The 20164-nt window shown below is 40.4% G+C and overlaps 1 protein-coding gene across 1 annotated transcript in view; it reads right to left on the reverse strand.

Annotated features, from left to right (window-relative positions):
• Positions 1 to 773: 773 nt before the first annotated feature.
• Positions 774 to 20164, reverse strand: part of DNER (delta/notch-like EGF repeat containing) — a gene marked incomplete at its 5' end in the record, with an annotated part of 63370 nt that continues 43979 nt past the window's right edge. Inside the window, 5 exons of the mRNA XM_010156282.1 lie at positions 774 to 1861; positions 8693 to 8939; positions 14183 to 14314; positions 15400 to 15513; positions 19295 to 19417. Coding sequence (XP_010154584.1) covers positions 1750 to 1861; positions 8693 to 8939; positions 14183 to 14314; positions 15400 to 15513; positions 19295 to 19417 — 728 coding nt within the window. The remainder of the gene's footprint in view (positions 1862 to 8692; positions 8940 to 14182; positions 14315 to 15399; positions 15514 to 19294; positions 19418 to 20164) is intronic.

The raw sequence follows: 20164 nt of genomic DNA on the forward strand, positions 1-20164 counted from the left end.
ATTAGAAGTAATATACCAGATGCACTCTGCCCACCTCAACAAGAGAGCAAAACCAGTAGCAGCTTTCTTATCCTTACAATTGCTAATTATGTTTATCTTTAGTGGCTGATCTGAGGCCTGGAGATGTCAGCAGTAGCAAGGAGAGGGAAGGACTGCCTGAGACACTGGCTGTCCTCACACGGAGGTGATCAGAAGTTTGTGTTTTCCTGGGGACATCTTTTTTCTGTCAGGAAATGTTATTTATATGAAATATGAATTCTTTGAATGCATTCCAAGATTTCCCAACATGAAGAGGTCAACCAGAGCTTAACCCTTCAGTGCTTGTCAGCCCGTAATGTAACAGTGCTGGCGGGGCCTAGCACAGCCCCGTGCAGCAGGATCTATAGGCAGCTACAGCCATCTGCCTCTCTACCATGCAGTCTTGGCTTCTCCGGTGGCAGGCCTCTTGAAACAGCGTCAGATCCAGCCCACTCACATAAACTAGTTGTTCTGTGGCAAAACCTTACTCTTGCTACAACTTGGAGCTCAGATTTGCAGTCAGATCCACTCAGGAACTGGTTCGTCGGGCCTGGACCTCAGGCCTGCATCTTTAGGCCAGTGCTGTGCTTGTCTCATTTTCGAGAGATTCCCATGTTGATAAAGCACCTTTTTTCCTTTTCAACTTCACAGCTGGAATATCTTCTTCAGGCAATATTTACACACATGTAATTTCAAATTTATAGATAACAATGGACTTTCAAATGAAGAAAAACAAAAGAAACACCTGAAAATTTCACTTGATAACATTTATTCAGTATTTTCTGAAATAAGCAAGAATTTTAAGAAGCCCATAAGCAATCAGATACAGCCACAAAAACCCCATAATGATCCTAAATAAGAAGCACTATGAGAAATACACATTATTTCATGAAACAATACTGTACATCAACATCCTTTAAGAAACAAACAACTCAAACCATATGCTTAAGTTTACTCACAATATAAAAAACTTTAACCTTTAAAGAAAAATATAGATATAGATTCAGTCCAATTGTAGGATCCAATCCCATGCCCACTGATGTCAATGGAAGTGTTCTCATTGATCTCAGTGTTTAAAGGATCACGCCCTTACTTTGCCTCAAGAGGTACTTTAATTATTATACAAGGCCTAGCCTGGATACTATTACAAAAATGTCAAACATCAACTTAAGGGTATGTTTCAGCAACTTCCAGGAAATAATGGAGAAAGAAGTTATCTATCCATGCATGGAATAAGGCAAAAGCTAATTCATTCAGATTAGGAATAATAATTTTTACTAGTTTCTTTTTCACAACACAAACATTTTAGACTTTTTAATTAATGGATATATTATATATCATATTATGCTTCACATTTTTCCTACCTCTACTGAGAAAGCTGGCACTGACATGTCAAAGAACTCCTCATTAATTACTGTTTTCTGTTCGGTAACAACCACAAGAAACTCATCTGGGTTCAGTAATAGTGTCTACCAAGAAAAAAAGCACACACTATCATAAGCTTATAGTTTAGAGAGCTCAAGGTACATTAAAATGTAATTCATGAAGTTCACAAATTCTGTTTTAAAATATTTTTCAAACTAAAAGCTGCAGAAAACTGGTTCTTAAATATTCTACAGAAAATTCTGAAGCATCTAATGGTTTAAATTACTTACGCTTTCTTCTTAAAAATATTTAAATTAGGTTAGTAGCCCATTCTTTTGAAAAATTATCCAAAAAAGATACACTAGATTACAAATCTTTCGTCTTAATCAGTGTAACCAAAGGTTTGTCATCTGGGCTGTAATCTTCGTAAGCAATGGGGGTTGCATCATACATTGCAGGTCGGGATTTCTTGCCAAACCTGGAAACGAAAGAAATCTTTTGGTGACGAAGAGAAGTAATGGCAACAACCCGCTGAGTCACGGTATGCTGCCAGAAACAAACCCGGAGAGCCCAGATAGATTCTAAAGTGTACTGCACCATGTCACGAGTACAGAAGGTTACCTTTCTGACCTCGAACCTTTTTAATACACGCATCAAACTAAAAAAAAAGATAATAACAATCAATCTTATTGCAAACAAGAAACAGATTCCATACTAGAGGCTACAGGAGTTCTGCTGTGGAATACAGCAGTATGAGCATACGTAAAGACTAAAGAAGGTGAGAGCAAAACTAATACATTTCAGGGAGGCCAGAATCTTATTCTAGAGCCTGCTCTAACAACCAAGATTAAGGTCAGGTCATATATATTTACAAAAAATAAATAACAGACGACTATGTGCCATTTGCATTTGGAAATGCAGCAGCTGTGCACTGAATCGAGCTATAAGCTGTAGACAAAGCATTTAAAAAAATGAACTTGTAGTCTTTGATCACCTAAGAGCCACGTGAGAAGGAAGTGTAAATTCTCAACAGGCTGCACACTATTTGCAACACTGAAAAAAGATTAACGGCAATTAGAATGCCACGCAAACACACTGATCTCGCAAATGGCACAAGCGACAGAATCACATCAGCAGCGTGCTGCTCCAGGCACCCACCGCTGCTCAGAGCCAGGCTGCACCTGCCTGCGCCGCTGTGGCCCTGGTGCTGGCACATCCAGGACTCCCTTAGGTGCCTTTGCACTGCGCAGGCAACCTCTCACCCTTCTGACAGTGCTAAAAATGCAACTGGAAAGTGGAAAAATGAGTAATAAAGTGGTCTGGCTACAATTACAGGAGCTTTACATAACCAAAAGGATCATGGGGAAATGAGGCAAAAAAGGATCAAGCCTGCTTTCCTTATGGACCTGATGCAGAAAAAATATATATAAGACAGACTTATTTATGTAGTGACCTACACAAAGGATTTTTTTATTTCCTTATGTACCATATTAAGCCTATATTAATTTAAACTGTGCACACTGGAAGGTGAGATTCAGAAAATTCACATTTTGAGAATAGTATTTGGACTGATGTTACCTTGACTCTCTTCAAGATTTTTATGCAACTTCCTGACTGTTCCAATTAAATTCTTGGCTGTTTTCTCTGATCTAGAATTGCTGACAAAACTAAAATGGATGGAAGCATTATGATCTATAATGGTGGAAATTTCATTTTTCAAAGTACTTCAGCTGTCAGTAATGCCCCACTAGACACATTTTCATGCACGAATGTCTGCTTTCTTCTATAGTTTCCTTCAATAAATACAGACAGGCCACATTCACTCATCAGCTTCATGATGGATAAACCTGATTTTCTGTAAATGAGATAAAACTCCAAGAATGGAATGAAGGAATCAAGTTATGGCATCTTCCTAAATCAGAGGAGGCAATGAATTCTCAATTACCCTTTTTCTTCATCAGTCTCAAGGGATAAAGGAAACAGAGCTTCTTCACTGATACAAATGATGATGAACCTTCTCCAGTGATGTAAGTCAAATCTTGCCCTTTCTGACAGGTAGAGAATAGATGGCTTGTTGCAGATGGTGGAAGAGTACAAAATCTGGTCTCTTGTGTAGGTCAGGGTGGACGTGTGCCCCTAACGAGAAAACGCTGAGGAAAGCCCACAGCACGCATGCTGCTGGTGTGTGGCCTGGCTGAGCCCTCTAGCTGGCAGACTGCAGGGCTCTGGTCAGGCGGTTCAGAAGCCAGTCCCGGCTCATAACACTGAACAGAGTTAACACAAACCTCGGAGGTCTCCAAACAGAATTGTTAAATGGGAAATCTTAGTTCCCTGGGTGTGTAGCTAGTAGGATTGCACAAGGACCTTATGCCATTTTATTGTTTAATTGATGACAAAAGAAAACATAAAACAATTACTGATGCAATCTGCAAGAGAAAATGATTCAAGGGATAATAAATACTGAAAAGATGCAGGCCTTTGCTACAGAGTATACTGGATCAATTAAGAGGCTGCTTGCAACAAAAGCACATTCAAACAAATGAAAAAAGATTTCTTCCAGTGCAACCAACTACAAGATTATTCATCTAACAAAGAGTGTGCACGGGGTGAGGAAATCTCAGTCCTGGGAAGCGCTGAGTCTGGAAACGGACTGGAGGAACAGGATGGATAATCAGTTTAACATTAGCTTTGATGCCATACTGTATCTGCTGAACAGTTATGTGCTTGGATTGGTAAACAGTGTGTCGGTAGGACTAGGGAAACTCCATGGCCTCTACATTTAGCACTGAACCATTCATCAGTGATGACAGTGTTCCAGTGTCTACATCAGAGATACTTACCAGTGGGCATAGGGGTCATCACAAAGCCAGGTAAATGACATGAGAATGAGAAAATGCATTTTGTAACGAAACACTGAATGAGTAACCTGTGTAAATTGACAGAGATTGAGGCTTCCATGACAATTCTGGGGGCAGTATATGGTCAAGGTAGGAATTCTTGGTGCAGGCAGCTCCATGTGTCTGTATGTGTATGCGTGTGAGAGAGACACAGAACAGGGCTGCCCCTCCACTTCCTTAGAAGGACATTTCTAAAGATGGCTAACCATAGAGGGTCATTAACCTCAACAATTCCATTCAAGTAGAAGACTTTTGAGAACACTGGACAGCTGAACCCCAAGGAAATGGTACCCTCTGACTTCTGTGGGATAGGCTGTAATTCATAGTTTTCTCAGAAGCAGAATAAAGAAACCCCATGTTGCTACTCTGTTCAGAATCAGCAACTGGTATAAGGAGTCCACAGGTAAAGTTTAAATGAGAAGGGAAAGAAAAAAAAAGGTGGAGGGGTGGGGAAGGCATACCTATAGAAGGAAGGGATTATTTTTGCTTCCACAGGAGGAGAAAAATAATTTCCTCTGCATTATTCAGAGAAAAGGCCATGCGTGCAAGTGGTATTTTGTATTCCTTCATATAACGGAGCTGTAAACCCAGAGTTCCCACAAAGCTGGGGCTCTGGCAGAGGACCAAGCCATTGGCATGTGCTGTAGAGGTCAGAGTACTCGTGCAGATCACACTTTCCCAAAGAGGTAACTGACAGTCATCACTGAAACATATGTCAGGGAATGGTAAGAAAGAAGCATGTGCTGAAGCACCTCAGACTCAGGAAGTTTGGGACATTGTGGTCTAACAGAGCTGACCCAAACACAGGAACGTGGAGCACGTGCGGTGAGGCGGACCCTGCTGTGACAAGATGGCTTAATCAGAGTCTGATGAACCAGACTCTTCAACCCACACACAGACAGAACAAGAGTCAGCACGTGAAAAATTAAAGAAACTATGCTGTGAGTAGTGCATGAAGTCTGCTGCTAATGGTATCCAGACATACAAAAAACTCACACTCTGTACACAGATCTTTTACAGGGTGGGTGCTTTTCTAAAGTGAACAATCCAGATTGCTTCAACAATAGATCCTGGTTCATATTCAGTGCTGCAGCAGCCTGTGGTCAACTATTTCATTACAGTGTTCTCTTCTGGCTTTAAAACGTATAAACTTTAACATAAAAGGAGTATTTTTACTCTCTGTGCTTCACCTTGTTGGAAAACTACCTGGTTCTGATCTGCTAATCCTAAGAACACTCACTAGAAGCAGACACTTAGTAGTAATGGTCCTTGAGCACATTCACTTTCCCTTACAGCAAGTACCTCGAGTAGCAAAGATCAAATTGTAAAAAACTATCAAGAAAAAGACCTGCTGAGAAACAAGAAGAAGCACTCTTAAAATAATTTACTGAATATGCAACAGGCATCCACACTCCCTGGACACCTACTGACTTTAACATAAGCCATACATTTAAAGAAAATAATCTGTTCACTTTTCCTTAGGTTTCCATTTTTGAGAATTACTAATAAGTTTAGGTGTCTAACTGAGAAAGTGAATGACTTTCAGAAAATGCTGAGTCTGTTATTTGAAAGTAGGTCTCTTAAATACAGCAATTCTGAAAATTTAAACCTTGGTATTCTTAATATGCAGATGTAAGAGTTTGTACAAAAATAATTATAAAAGTTGTGCTCCTTTGCCTGGATTGAAATGACCAAGGTAATGGCTTATATCTTCCTGAAACCAAAATGAACACAATAATCTTCACACTAAACCTCTCTAAATTACCTGGCTTGGCAGATCTATCTTGGGTCTTTCTAAGGCGTCTGTTCTGAGCGGCACAGAGAATTATTTGGAATGAAAACATTTATTTTCATTTGCATTAAGTTGACACACTTTTCCCCAGAGAGGGAAGCTCTTTATTGACAGGTTCCAAAGATGTAATTTTTAACTGCATAATAGGGACCGGAAAAATCATCGTGAATATATCTCAGTCTAAGAACTTCTTTAGAGGCTATTTAACCCTGATGGAAACTTGCTTTTCTAAACATCTGCCTTCAATACACTTCATTCAGAGAATCCAGACAGTAGCAATAAAGACCTGAACTAGCCCAGATTCCAAGATTTGAAAGGTTTCACACAGGAAATCTTTTACCATTTCCATTATCTGCCAGTGAAACTGTAAAGGGCAGGGAAAATTCAGGTTAAAAAGATCCTGCCTTGATGGTACACTTGTCCTTGGCACCCTTAGATAGAAAGCTGCCAAATTTGCTTTAAGAAATATGTAAGAAAACACAGGTGTTTCACACCGTTCCTCAGGAGACCAATTCCGGTCCTTGGGGAAGTGCAAAGTACCATTTCAGCAAGTAGCAGCTGAACAGGACTGACATGCTCATCACGGCTGCAGTGGTAGGAGGGAGGTGTTTAACCTGAAAGATTAACAGAGTCATTTTGCACTTTGCTCTCCACCCTTGGAGCTGTGTAATGCATAAGAGTGGACATGCAGAACGCCAAATAATAAAAAACTATAAAGCTTTTTATGGGCCATAAAGCAAGTCCCTCCTCTCCCAAGACACTACTAAAGCAAAAAGGAATTCTCAGGGTGTGAATGGTGTGGAGATGCTGAGCTCCAACAGGAAGAGTTGTAAGGCTAAGTGGCAAAGGACACTTCAAGGGAAGACTTAAAAGAACACTGATTTTTTTGCTATGCTAAATCAACTATCCACATCTTTCTTTTTAAAACATTTACTCGCTAATATATTTTGACAATGAACAAATATTTTATTGTAAATCTAGTTGGAACAGTTTAAAGAGCTACTGCCCAAAGCTCTGATGTGATTAACTGAGTCTGTGGGAACTCCTCATCCATTTCAGACAACTTGATGATTTCAGCAGTGGGAGAAATTAACCTATTTAATTTGCACGAAACAGAACTGGAGTATTTGCAAAAGTAATTACCAGCGATCACCAACCAGTATGCATGCATTTCTCCATGTCAATGCACAGGAACATGTCTTCCTCCATTCTTTTAAAATCATTTAAATGGTAACATATACAAACACTCTTGTTGAAATTTGAAGTGATCTTAACAAATTAAGAGATGGGAAAAAGAAATAACAAAAATGAAAGTTTTACCCTATTAAGAGAGATGTCAAATACAGAAGAAACAACACTGGCAAGGAAGCAAACTGGCACAAAGGATCTTAGGGTGAGGAAAAGGTCTAACAGGTCACAAAATTAAATCATCAGTCACTATTGTAATGCAAATTAAAAAAAAAAAGCGCAAGAAGGTTTAGTTTTCAAATGTATGAACAGGAAAAAAAAACAGGAGGTGATTACTCAGTTCATTTGGTACAGGGGAACCTTCAGCTGGAGAACTATTACCAGTTTTGGGGACCACCATTAAAAAAAGAGAAGGGCAGTCTGCAGTGTGTCCCAGGGGAGACAGTAAGGAAGCTCGCATGATCCAGGAGAAGATACTGAAAGAATGAGTTAGTTTTGTCTAGGGAAGAATAAAAGTTGCTTTGCTTTGTTTGCTTTTATTATAAAAAAAGGGGTGGGGATGGACATGACACCTGATGTACATCATTATGATAAAGGGAACTTGGTACATACATCTTCATGACAACCTGAAGAGCAGTGAGAAAGAAGTGGCCTAGTTCGTAGGAAAGAAAATCTAGGCTGGATTTTAGGAAAGTCCTTTCTAACTCTGTCCAACTCCTCTGAAGGCTTTTAAACGCAATTGTTGGCAGGGAGCTAGGTATAATAAATGCTGTACCAGTGCAGTGGCTTACACTTGGGCTTTTGAATCCCTTCCAGTCCTATTTTTGTATTATTCTGACACCCAGTGTCCTGGCTTACAAGTGCTCAATTAAAACTAAAAGTCAAAGAATACTCTCTCTAGGAAATCAAGTAAGAAAGATCTTAATTTCGAGGCAAACAGGAGCACAAAAATGTGTGAAAGTATCATTAGTTTCAAAATGAAATGTTGAAATTTCATTTTGAAAATTAGAAATTAGAATCAAATGAAAGTTTCAAAAATGTTTTTGAAAGTATCATTGAATAATCTGGTAAATTAGTCACAAAAATCAACGTGCTGTTGCTATCTAGTCAAAGTACTTGTGCGTATCAGTTAAAGAGCACAGACATTCCAAACAGAAGATCTGACAGGCTAAGAACTCTGCATCTGTCCCTCTTCACGACTCACACCAAATAAATTCAGAATAAGTCCTGCTGTTTTCAGGGAGTTGTGCTGGATTATCACTCTTCAGATGAGAACAGAAGAGGATCAGAAAAGAGCAACGAGCACTGCCGGTGATCCCCTCTTCACAGCGAAGCAGCCCATGCTCTGCCAGCAGCAGTTAGATGCACTATGTGCAGGCTGAAATTATGCATCATTACAGATTTCTTTTAAACTACCCTCCCCAGAACAAACCTGGCATGTCGGATGGAAGCAATTGCACTACTGAATTCACTGTCAATGCTTCTACAGTTGTAAAATTCTTCATAGGCTGGCCTGGAAGAGCCTTGATACTCAATGCGGCTGATGCGGCATATTCCCACAATCAGAATGATCAGCATCAGGACAAATGCCACACACAGAGCCCCAATTATGATGTAGAGGGAGTGACGAGGCATATTTGTTAGACTCTCTGCCATATGCCCAGACTTCCACTGCAGATCTGCCAATAAGAAATAAAAGGTTATCATTAATTAGCAATTTATATCCTTCCTGCTGCACAGAATTCTTTCATGACATCCACTTTCAGTATTTTTGTGGAGACTTCTGAAGCTAGAGGGATGTGTGATTTGAACCTTCCCAGGCTCTGTGATGGCTATGTCATCCCTGCCTACCATGCAACAAGATTGAATAGCACCATCTTGATCCTCCCCCCATCTTTTTTGTAGATTTTTAAGGTAATATAGAACACTTACCTAGTTTGATCGCCGTATAACCCAAGTCATAGAAGCCATCTAGTTATTCTTGTGTTATGCTGTAATATCCTAAATGCCCTCTAAATACAGGCAGCTTTTATGTAAAAACTTCTAGTAATCCACCAATTCTCTGTGCAGTTTCTTCTACTAGTAAACGAACCCTTCTACTAAAATGTGTAATTTAATATGTATTAAACATACCTGGGCTTTAATCTGAAACACAGGCTTTTGTTATGCCTATCTCCACCAGACTGCAGAGACTTCAAACCCAGCATTTCAAGAACAAAAAGGGCATCTCATCAGGTGCTACAGTACTGAGCCTACTAGAGTCTTCTCTCAAGCACAATTTCCCTGAGAGGTCTCAGAGCTGACCTTAAAGTCCATCTGGAAGACTTTCTTGAATTTATCCATTCCAGACCTTCTTTATAAATATTCTTGATGCTCAAGCTATTGTCTATCAATGCCAAACAGATTGTCTATCAATTGCCTCTGTCCTCAGATCTGGTTTATCTCATATGGGTTACAGTATTCCCAATTAACCTGTACTTACCTCTGGGGTCCATTTTTGGCAATCTTTTAAGCCTATGGTCTCATAAATTATTTTAAATCAGGAACGGACTTGAGTCATTTTGGCTTCAGAAGTCTTGACACTCTGCAAAAATTGTTTCTAGCAAGTGACTGCTCCTTTTGCTCTGGTTTAGAAACTCCCTTTACTTAATCACAAACAGCCTGGGAACAAGGCTATCAAGCCTTGCTCTGGAATTTAAGATGTTCTTAGAAGCCACCTCCTGAGGATGTTGGTGATGGCAGGTAGCAGATTGGAGCACCTCAGCTGAAATCACAGGTTTAGTGACACCTTTGTATATGATCTCCAGCTAAGGTAGAAATACAGGGGAGTCTATAAGTAGAGAAAAAAGAATCCATTTTAGAGGGAGGTAGGAAGAAAGCCTGAAGCTTCACCTGGGCAGAGTTTGAGGAAATGGCTGATCTTTTTTTACAGAAGTAACGGTTGTCCTGGAGCACGTCTGAGCTTGGGCTTGCTCAGACTCTGCCTGCAAACGTGAGCTGATTTTACAGGCCTGCTTGTTCGTGTTGTCTTCTTCAGAAATCAGGAAACTTTTGATCAGCCTGAATCAATCAGTGATTTAATGTTTCTAAAGTGCTGTTTCTGCAATTTGCCCAGTTGGGATATGAGGGAGAGAATACAGCTGTGCTCTGTGCACTTTGGGATGGCTTTCTATTTCTGTTCTGCAGTACCTCTGTCACACACGGTGGTTCCTGTCAGGCTGTCAGCTAGGCCAAATCCACACCTAATGTGTGCAGATATATGGAAAGACAGCTCTGATTTAGAATCCGGGTCTCCTGTTCTGGATGATAAGGATGATAGAAAGTTCCTCCTTTCCTCTTTACCAGATAAAATACGAAAGATTAACAGCTTATACTCCAGAGAACAGACGGAACATATGACAGCTCAAAATCCCAGTATTCTCAGTCATCATCGTAATTTTCACAAAATAAGAATTAGATTTCAAGTTGCACCACACAGTTTGTACTAGAATTTTTTTATAATGTTGGTTTTCAAGTAACCGCATGGTTTGGCTTACTTTGGTAAATACATTCATAATTAGAAAAGTGGCAAAGCTGATGATATTACCAAATAACCCGCAAGAATTACAGAATTCATGAGAGACATTTTGTAAGCATTTTTACAGTGAATGCTCCATTAACTTCTTAGGCAAGTGCATTTCATTTTGAAAGGAAAAATATCCTCTTTATAATTAAGATCAATTTAATCGGAATTGCTAGCACTGCTAAAAACTGTAAGAGATATAATAAATACCACAGTTCATCCAGGCAACATACATTTATCTCTTGTCTGGTTTGTTGTCTATGCAGCACTTGAAAATTAAGGAGTACAGTCTGACTAGAAGATAACCCTGAAATCCTGTTAGGGTAGTCACTTCAAGCAGATAAAACAGCTGGTGAAAAAATGAGAAATTATTAACAGCAAACAGAGTTGTTCTACAAAAAAGCCTGAGCACCAACAGCCTCCTTCATGGGTCGTAACAGAAAAATCACAAAAGATAAATTGCGCTCTAGTCAAATGACTCCTGAGCACCAGCTCGTTCACCTCCTGAGAAGTCTCAAGCCTCACATCATCATGTCTTTTTCTAGCATTCAGAGGGATGGTCCAATACCAAGGAAGCCAGTATGCAGTCTTTAAATTTAATTTCCAATACATTATTAACCATTATGCACAAATTGCTGAAACCACGATAAATGTGACAAGGAGATATGGAAAGATGAACAGAAGCAGATTTACTAATGGATTCAATCTTGAGAGCTGAGCAGAAACCCACTGCACCGTTGACTCAAGTCCAGTGAGATCAGACGTGCTGTACCTGCGTACAAAAGAGCTGGATATGGCCTTTCTATTTCTAGATACGATCAGAATTGGATTTACATCAGCTGGTCAAGTCGTAGCTCAGGGAGACAGCGCAAAGACCTTCCCACTGATACATAGTTCTGTAGAAAAAAGATCTGCAGATCCAAATGCTTTCAAATCCTTTCTGCAAAGTGATTTCTGCAAAGCTCAATCCCTCTCTATTTGCATAATCCTTTATACATCTGTTAAAATCCACGCGCTTTAGGAAAGCTTCCGCAGCTTTGTGTGTAAGCCACTGCATTGGTTAGAGAGGCTGCGTGTCCGTACTTGGATCTGACTGTTGGGAAGGATCATGGTGTCCCGTAACACTGCATCATTTTACTTTGATGCTGTGTCTAAGTGCCTTTAAGAGCAAGGGAACACCAGACATTTGCTATTAGTAACCCTCAAATTTTAAGCTTACTTGTTCTTCAAAATATATCTTTATGTGACTATGCAAAGATTTTTTTTTTCCTGTTTTCATATCTTCAAGACCAATCCAAACCAGAATTTCATAAACTGCATTTTTTATATCCCCTGTATTATCATTATTATTACATACATACCCGCTCTATTAGCTATCCTGATTTGTCGATAAAAAGCACAGTAATTTCACCATCTTCAGTTGAGAACAACTGCCATGAACAATACTATATGATTTTTCCTCCAAATATTGAGATGTAAAGAAAATGTCTAATATTTCTGGTTGAGAATCAGCCCTGCAGTGTCATCAATGCTAGTTAACACCCACAGCAGCCCCAAGATAAAAGAGCAAGTCAGTCAGTAAAATGCTTAAAACAGCAACAACAAAGCCCCGTTGCTTCTTCCCATCGTTTTAACTTGCACAGTCCCCTTTGGCATCTACTCTCTCCATAATGTAACTGAAATATAACTGTTTCTGGATCAAGGCACTCCAGGAAGTGCATTTCCAGGATGATTATTGCTTTCCCCAAGAACCACACTCATCTGCCTGGCAGCCCACTACTTACTGGCTAAGGCACACAGATCTACCCTGCCTTGCTGACCAGCTCGGACATGCATGTGCCAGGTATCACTAACAGCCTGGTCAGTGAAAGCTCATCTGAGCATCTTCTGTCATGAACATTGTGGTATTCAGACAGCACGCCACGTTGTGGTCCCAACACCGTGGTGGTTCGGCACCACACCGGGAAGTGTGTCACTACTCACAGAGACAACAGTTTTTGTTGGCAGTGCTGTCACCACCATCTCTGGACTAGCTAGCAGTGCTCTTCTGCAGTCTTAGCTTTCAACAGAAAGCACTGAAATGGAACTCTAAACCAACAATTACAGAGAGAGTGGATCATAAACCTGCCAATATAAAACCTGTGTCAGTCCAGGTGTGAGCAGAGTTGTCTTCTGGGTTAAAGTAAGGACTAACATCAAGCCTAGAAATAAACTTCAAAAGCAGTCAATATGTTTAAGTAGTGTTTCAGTAAAAGAGAGTAAAAAAGAAAAGCCTCCTATCTTCCTTGTGTAAATGAGATACAGAAAACATTTTTTATTCCAGCCTTTGTGGAGGTATTTTGTCATGAATGTACAGTAGGAGGTTTCTGATTCCCCTCTGTTTATTTTTTAATCTATCACCTATCCCTGCAACATTAGCTGTGCTAAGTGGTGTAAATCCCTCCCACAAACTTGTGTATTTGTATAATCTCTTGAGGGGATTTATGACCACAGTGTCTGAGCATTCAAACAGTTAAATACACAGCTAAACTCTCTAGTGAAGACACCATCTGTAGCTCAATAACAAGACATCAGGGAAATACAAAGCAGCTCCGTGAGCAGCGGAACTGATGAGGCATCATTTCTGTTTTAACTGTCCCACAGTTGGGCTTCATAGTCTCTTCCTCTCACGGACTCCCGGCTTGTCCATGAAGCTTACACTGAAGCTTTTCTCACTACTAAGAAGTGAGGTCACACTGAACCAGCTCCTTCACTAGATCCACCAGCAGAACCTCTCTAAATGCTTAGGAAATATTTTGATTTGGAGACCTTTACCTTTCTAACAGATTTGGTTGAAATTGGCCAATGGTTGGGTAAGTTACACCCAAAAAAGTTGGTAAATGCAGGCACCTACAGGTCACAGGATGATTACACAGGACTTGTTTCCTTAGGTAAGCAAGCTAAAAATTGTTTTGCTGAAACACTACTGCAACTGCAGGCGCTCAGAAGTCAATCCAAGCCTGTCACCACCATGCTTACAGCACTATGGAATACCCAAGGGTATACCCTTGTGTATGGAATACCCAAGGTAAGTATGGAGGGAAGTTCTGAGGCACAACTGCAATTAAAAGGCAAAGTGCTTCCTGCCAGCTGTGAGATAGCATCTCTGACAGTCTGGTCCAGCACATCTCAACGGAGGCCCAGAAATGGAATTCTAACTTCCGCAGTCACTTTGGAAACATTGTGGCCTAAAATAAAATGCATTTAACAGAACTTTGATAATTTACAGGTGGTTCAGGATATCTGTGCAGATAGGTAGTTAGAGACAAATATAAATTTCTTTATTACAATGTATCATTTTGAGAAAACTACAAAACTTACGTATTTCGCAGTTTGCACCCACCCAGCCGTGTGGACAGTGGCAGGTGTAACCACCAGGCTGATCTATGCAAGTTCCAGCATGGTGACATGGGTTGCTGTCACAGTCGTTTACATCAATTTCACATTCTTCACCTTTTATCAGAAAAAAACCAAAGCAAAGCAACACTTCTATTTAGTGGGTGTCTCATGTAGCAGGTACATTGTCAGTCATCTTTTTCTAGCTGCAAAACACCTTATAGCTCAACAGCATCTTCATTCTCAGAACATCAAAAGTCTGCTCTAACTGTTTCAAGAAATAAGCCTCGCATAGCCTCCAAGAAGGAAATGTCCACGCTCAACCAGGTGAAAACAAAGCCTGAAGGCTGTGACTTGACTACCTTCACCCAGATTACGTGTGTCTTATGTCTGTAAACATTTCAGCCCAAGAAAATGTGGTTACACATTGTATTAGGTGTATGCTGAAGTGCTATATGAAAATGGAGATAATTTGCCTCTGAGACACAGCTGCTGTACAACGGAAAGCTAATTATTTTCCAAAGAATGCTCTCAATTAACACTAATCAAAAAGCACTATTCTACCAAAAAACAGCTATGAATGGGTTTATCTGTTACTATCACATTGGATATTATTTTACACATCTAAGAGAGCATCAGATTGTAAATTATCCTGACAAAGGATATTTGGATTGCACCAATCATGTCAGTTCAAACACAAGGTGAGAGGATTAAATGGGCTGCTAACCATACTCTGCAAGTGCAAATTGATTCATAACAAGCACTTTAGGACTTTTAGCAATTGCATATTAAGGTAATGGAATGAGTTATTTCTTCAGCTCGCAGTAACTAAGGCCAATGTTAAAACATTTCCCAGTTTCAACAGTGTCCAATTAGTATATTGGCTTACCTGGAAGTTTTCAAAATGTTATTTTCAAAATGCGACCTAGTCTCAAGCAGTGAGGTCATACAGCATATTAAATAGCTGTTAGCTTTGTGAATTCTCTTTAGTAAGAGGGTTTTATTGCTGTAAATTTTTTTAAGTTCAAAGCAGTTGCAAGTAATATCAAGAAACTTTTGTTCTCACTAGACTGATTAGAGTTCAGCAAAGTCCAAATTAATTTTTTCCCTTGAACAGACAGAGCCTTACTTGGTATTTGTCTTCTTTTGGACACAGTGATCACTGACAACTGGATGTTCTGCGTTATGTGCAAACTACTTGCCTGTATATCCAGGTGCACAAATACATGTAGCATTTAGACCTTCGCTGTCACAAGTACCACCATTCTGACAGTTGATGTTAACACAAGGATCTTTGTACAATTCACAGTGCCTTCCTGAAAAGGTAAAAATAGTAATTGCCATTAGCGTGACCTATACTGACAGCATGAAATCAGAACATGCAATAACTTAACTTCACCTGGATGGGCGCAGTGGTGTGCAGCCTCCAAACCTGTCCTATTAGGCTAATGCCAGTGAGACCAAAGCCATGTATTTTATGGTGGCTAAACTTTCACACATATGCCTCTTCTCTGCCCTTCCCACCCACTGAGGCTTTGGGACAAGAGAGTTAGGGCAATTTCTGCTAACAAGAACTGCTGGAGTATCTATGAAAAAACAATGGCATAATAATCTGATCAGCTATTTAAGTTTCTTCAACAAAATGTAAACAGTTATTGTCTTTAGTAAGGATTTTATGTAATAACATCTTTAATAATATACATAAGCATTCTGATGCCTCTCATTGACCTTAGAAGGAAGCTGAGAATTATAACTAAGGCAGTACAAACAAATTGATTTGTTCTAACAGACAGCTAAAAGTAAATAATTGGGTTGCTCAGCCTCACGCCGCTGCTTTCGATCTCTCACTCTCTGGTCTAGCTCTGTGAATTCAAGAGCTTCACCTTGCAGAAGACAGTGCAAGGCATACTGGGCAAACAGACCCCAAGACAGCAGAGTCCCACCTGGGGAAGGGGAGAGAGGCTCTACTGCCACTGCTGCAGGCATCATTTTCTCTGGATCTACTTTTTAGATAAAACTAGAAAAGTCAATACATGAATAATCTGATCAGTGCATGGATGGCACTGAAATATGAAAAACATTCATGTACATGTGTGAATAATAAATGATTGGCGAGACTTCATTTATAGCATTTAAATATGCACTTAATGCATTTAAAATGCCTGCTTAAATATATCTATTAATCTAAGTTTTAAGTCTAAATCTAGGTCTTATTCCTACTATTTCCTTGAGAATTAACGCAAAGTAAGACTCAGCTAAAGTCCTAAATTATCTTCAAGTTTTTCCATTCTTATAATTTTTACAAGAATTTCATCAAACTGATGAACAGGGCAGGGTTCAGAATGCTTCCAGGTGATAACAAATTACAAACACGTCTTTCACTTGTAAAGGTGCTCCATGTTTCTAAATCCTTACTGTCCTGCAATGGGAGGTGATTCTGCCCCTCTACTCTGCTCTTGTGAGACTCCACCTGGAGTTCTGTGTCCAGCTGTGGTACCCCCAACATTGGAAGGATATAGATCAGTTGGAATGAGTCCAGAGGAGGCCACGAAGACGATCAGAGGGCTGGAGCACCTCTCCTGTGATGAAAGGCTGAGAGAATTGGGTTTGTTCAGCCTGGAGAGGAGAAGGCTCTGGGGAGATCTTATAGCACCTTCCAGTGCCTGAAGGGGCTACAAGGAAGCTGGGGGGGGCTTTTTACAAGGGCCTGTAGTGACAGGACAAGGGGTAACGGGGTTAAACTGAAACTGGGGAGGTTTAGATTGGACATCAGGAAGAAGTTCTTCCTGGAGAGGGTGGGGAGGCACTGGGACAGGTTGCCCAGAGAAGCTGTGGATGCCCCCTCCCTGGAAGTGTCCAAGGCCAGGCTGGATGAGGCTTGGAGCAACCTGGTCTAGTGCAAGGTGTCCCTGCCCATGGCAGGGGGGGGGGACTGGATGATCTTTAAGGTCCCTTCCAACCCAAACCATTCTGTGATTCTATGATAATCAACAGAAGCACAATCTCACACTGTTTATTTTTATGTATAAAAACTGCAATACAGATTGGGCAGCAGGAAAACATTTCTAACCTCATGGTAGTTAATGACTGATGAAATTACGTTGCTTGTGAAGATTACAGAACCTACAATGATGGAGCGCTTGAAGAGGTTAGACAAATACATGTGGAAAACAGACATGCAGCTGATCCTGCCTTACTCTTAAAAAAAATGAACACCAGTTGTGGTGCAATGGAATTGGGCAGATTGTGAATTTGGAGAGTTTGAGACGCAGAACTGTACAGAGGTAAAATTAGTGAGAAAATAGTCTTTAAATAAAAGAGTATGAGCAAGAAAAATCAATACAAATAGGATGGAATTGGTGACATAATATGTGAACGATTAAGAGGAATTAACCTAGTTCTCTAATGTTCAACACTGCAGTTTTGTACAGCACTGCAAACGTACACGAGTCATACAAAACTGACCACCTCGAGTTAACAGTGATTAAAAAAATGATAAAAGCAACATTTTCAATATATATGCATACACACACACATACTCGCTACAGCCCTGCTGACCAATCATTTGGCCAGTGTGTCAGCAGAAAACAGGCAGAGCCCTCTGGCCTGAGCATCCTGCAGTGAAGCAGCAGAAGGCAGCAGAGCCAGAAGCCCACAGGTACATGCTGGCAGATGCTTCAGTCCAGACCGGCGATAAGCGCTCTTGTCTGCGTGCCAGCCGGGGGAGAGAGGCAGGGAAGCAGGGGGGTATGGAGGCAGAAGCCGGACCGCAGGTGGGGGGGTGGTGGGAAAATCGAGGCCTCCAACGGCCCACATAGTATCATGAGCTGAGTGCCTCAGCCCTGTTCATGAGCATCACTGAAAACCTCAAGTATGGGAGTGAAGAAAGCCCAGTAATCAGCAAAAGCTGCTTACAGGACCAGGTCCCCTGCTTTCATCTGAAGCAGAATATGCTGCACACAGAGTGCTTTCAGCGACACGTACAGGTTGGTTGAGAACAGGACATGAAGTCACAACGTGACAGTTAAGTGCTCTTGTCATTTCCTCACTAAGCCTCTGTGAACGATGAGTCCTGTATCTATTGCCAAAGAGCAGTGCAATCGCCAGCATGAAATACATATGTAGCCTCAAGCAGCCGTTAGGTGAGCGTCGCTTATCAACACAGATACGGGTTGATACTCCTAATGAGAAAATGCTGGAGCAATGTTCCTTAAAACATTGTAATTCAATGTAAAAAAAAATAGATATTAATAGTAGTAACAGAAAATTACATTCAAATTGTTCTCATAGCATGATTCAAAACAGAATACACACACAAAAAAGCATCATTTTAGCCCTCCATGGAGGAACATGTCTCAGAGAGCTGATATGTGCTACTCCGTGTAAAGCTGAAATCTACTGCAAGGTAGAAGATTTTGTGCAGCACAACATACACTTTTCTGCCCTATTTTATACATTACTTAAGAAACACCAAAGACCAATTCCATTTGAAGGTATCTAGGAATAGCTGCCATCAACACAGGAAGGCTATCACAGACCTACTACTGTCTCTGGGCTTTAGGGTCTTCTAAATGAATAATCACATACAAAATTTCCATTTTTGCTCTTCTGTGCTAACCTGTTTCAAATACTAATATTTTATTACTATGTTTTGAACTCACTTCTACTGGAGAAAATAAATTTAAAAAATAATTTGGAAAGCTCTCCATGTAATGGCTCCTAGTAATAACCAATGCAAAATTTCATTTCACAATTATGTTTTCTTTTAAAAAGTCATCACTTTCTAACACACCTTAAAAACAGCAGAAAAAAGCAACCTAAGAAGAAGAGAGAAACCATTTGTCTCAGACAGGGACACACATTTCTCACAGACCAACAAATCTGAACTACACGTTTAAATAAGGATTATGGGATCACTATATACATTGAAGTTTGTTTCTGTTCACTTTAGATGTGGGATTCTCTTCATAGAATCACAGAATGGTTTGGGTTGGATTTCTGCTCAGTGGAGGATACTGTATATCTCTATTTGTAACAGAACCTACCATAAAAAATTATGAAGAACAGTTCAAAAAGAAGAGGCAAAGCCCACCCTACCTTCATACTCAGCAAGGCACACACACTCATAGCTATTGATGAGGTCTCTGCAGGTGGCTCCGTTCTGGCAGGGTGCAGAAAGGCATTCGTTATACTCCTCTTCACAGTAAAGGCCATGGTAACCTAAATCACACAAAGAGGAAATAAAACAAGCCATGGCACACTGTCCAGTAAAAAATAACAATTAAGCAACTATAGATTGTGGGCAGATGCTTGCTAATTGACATATACTGTGCGGGCAGATACACGTTAAAACATTGGTTTTAAGGACCTTTTCTCCCCAGATGAAATTACAAAAAAACCCCAATCCTGGAAGCCCAGTGTTCTGACAGCAGCCTCAGCCACTGCCCCTGCAATAATCCACAGCGAGACCATAAATGCAGATGCTGGTGACCAAGCCCACTATGGACAATGCAAATCACCCCACTCTGACTGTAAAAGGGAATAAGCTAAGAGCAACGTGTCTCCTAGCTTTCTCAGATCCTTGCTTCGAAGCCAACTTTCATCGAAGGGGTGATAATTGTGTACCGGTAGTTGGAATGATGATGTATTTTAACTTCGTGCTGTATAATGCCAAAACACTGTAGATGCATCAAGATACTTGATTTTTGCAGTATTCCCAAGCCATAGGCAGGTATTGTGGTCTGATTATGCAGACGAAGTAGGAGCAGAGAAAAGCCAGGAGACCTGCTAATGGTCACTGAGTTATTTGTATCACGAGGTAAGAAAGGAGGACTTAATCCACTTGAAATAGCAATTTCCTCATTATTTGTGTGTCACACGATCATCTTAACAGTAGTTGAAATGGCTGTTTAGATCTAGTGTATCAGGTCAAAGGAGCACCTACTCCTGTTAAGCAACAGCATAAAT

The sequence above is a fragment of the Eurypyga helias genome, unplaced genomic scaffold, assembly GCF_000690775.1.
Source record: "Eurypyga helias isolate BGI_N326 unplaced genomic scaffold, ASM69077v1 scaffold20427, whole genome shotgun sequence".
NCBI classification, from domain to species: Eukaryota; Metazoa; Chordata; class Aves; order Eurypygiformes; family Eurypygidae; genus Eurypyga; species Eurypyga helias.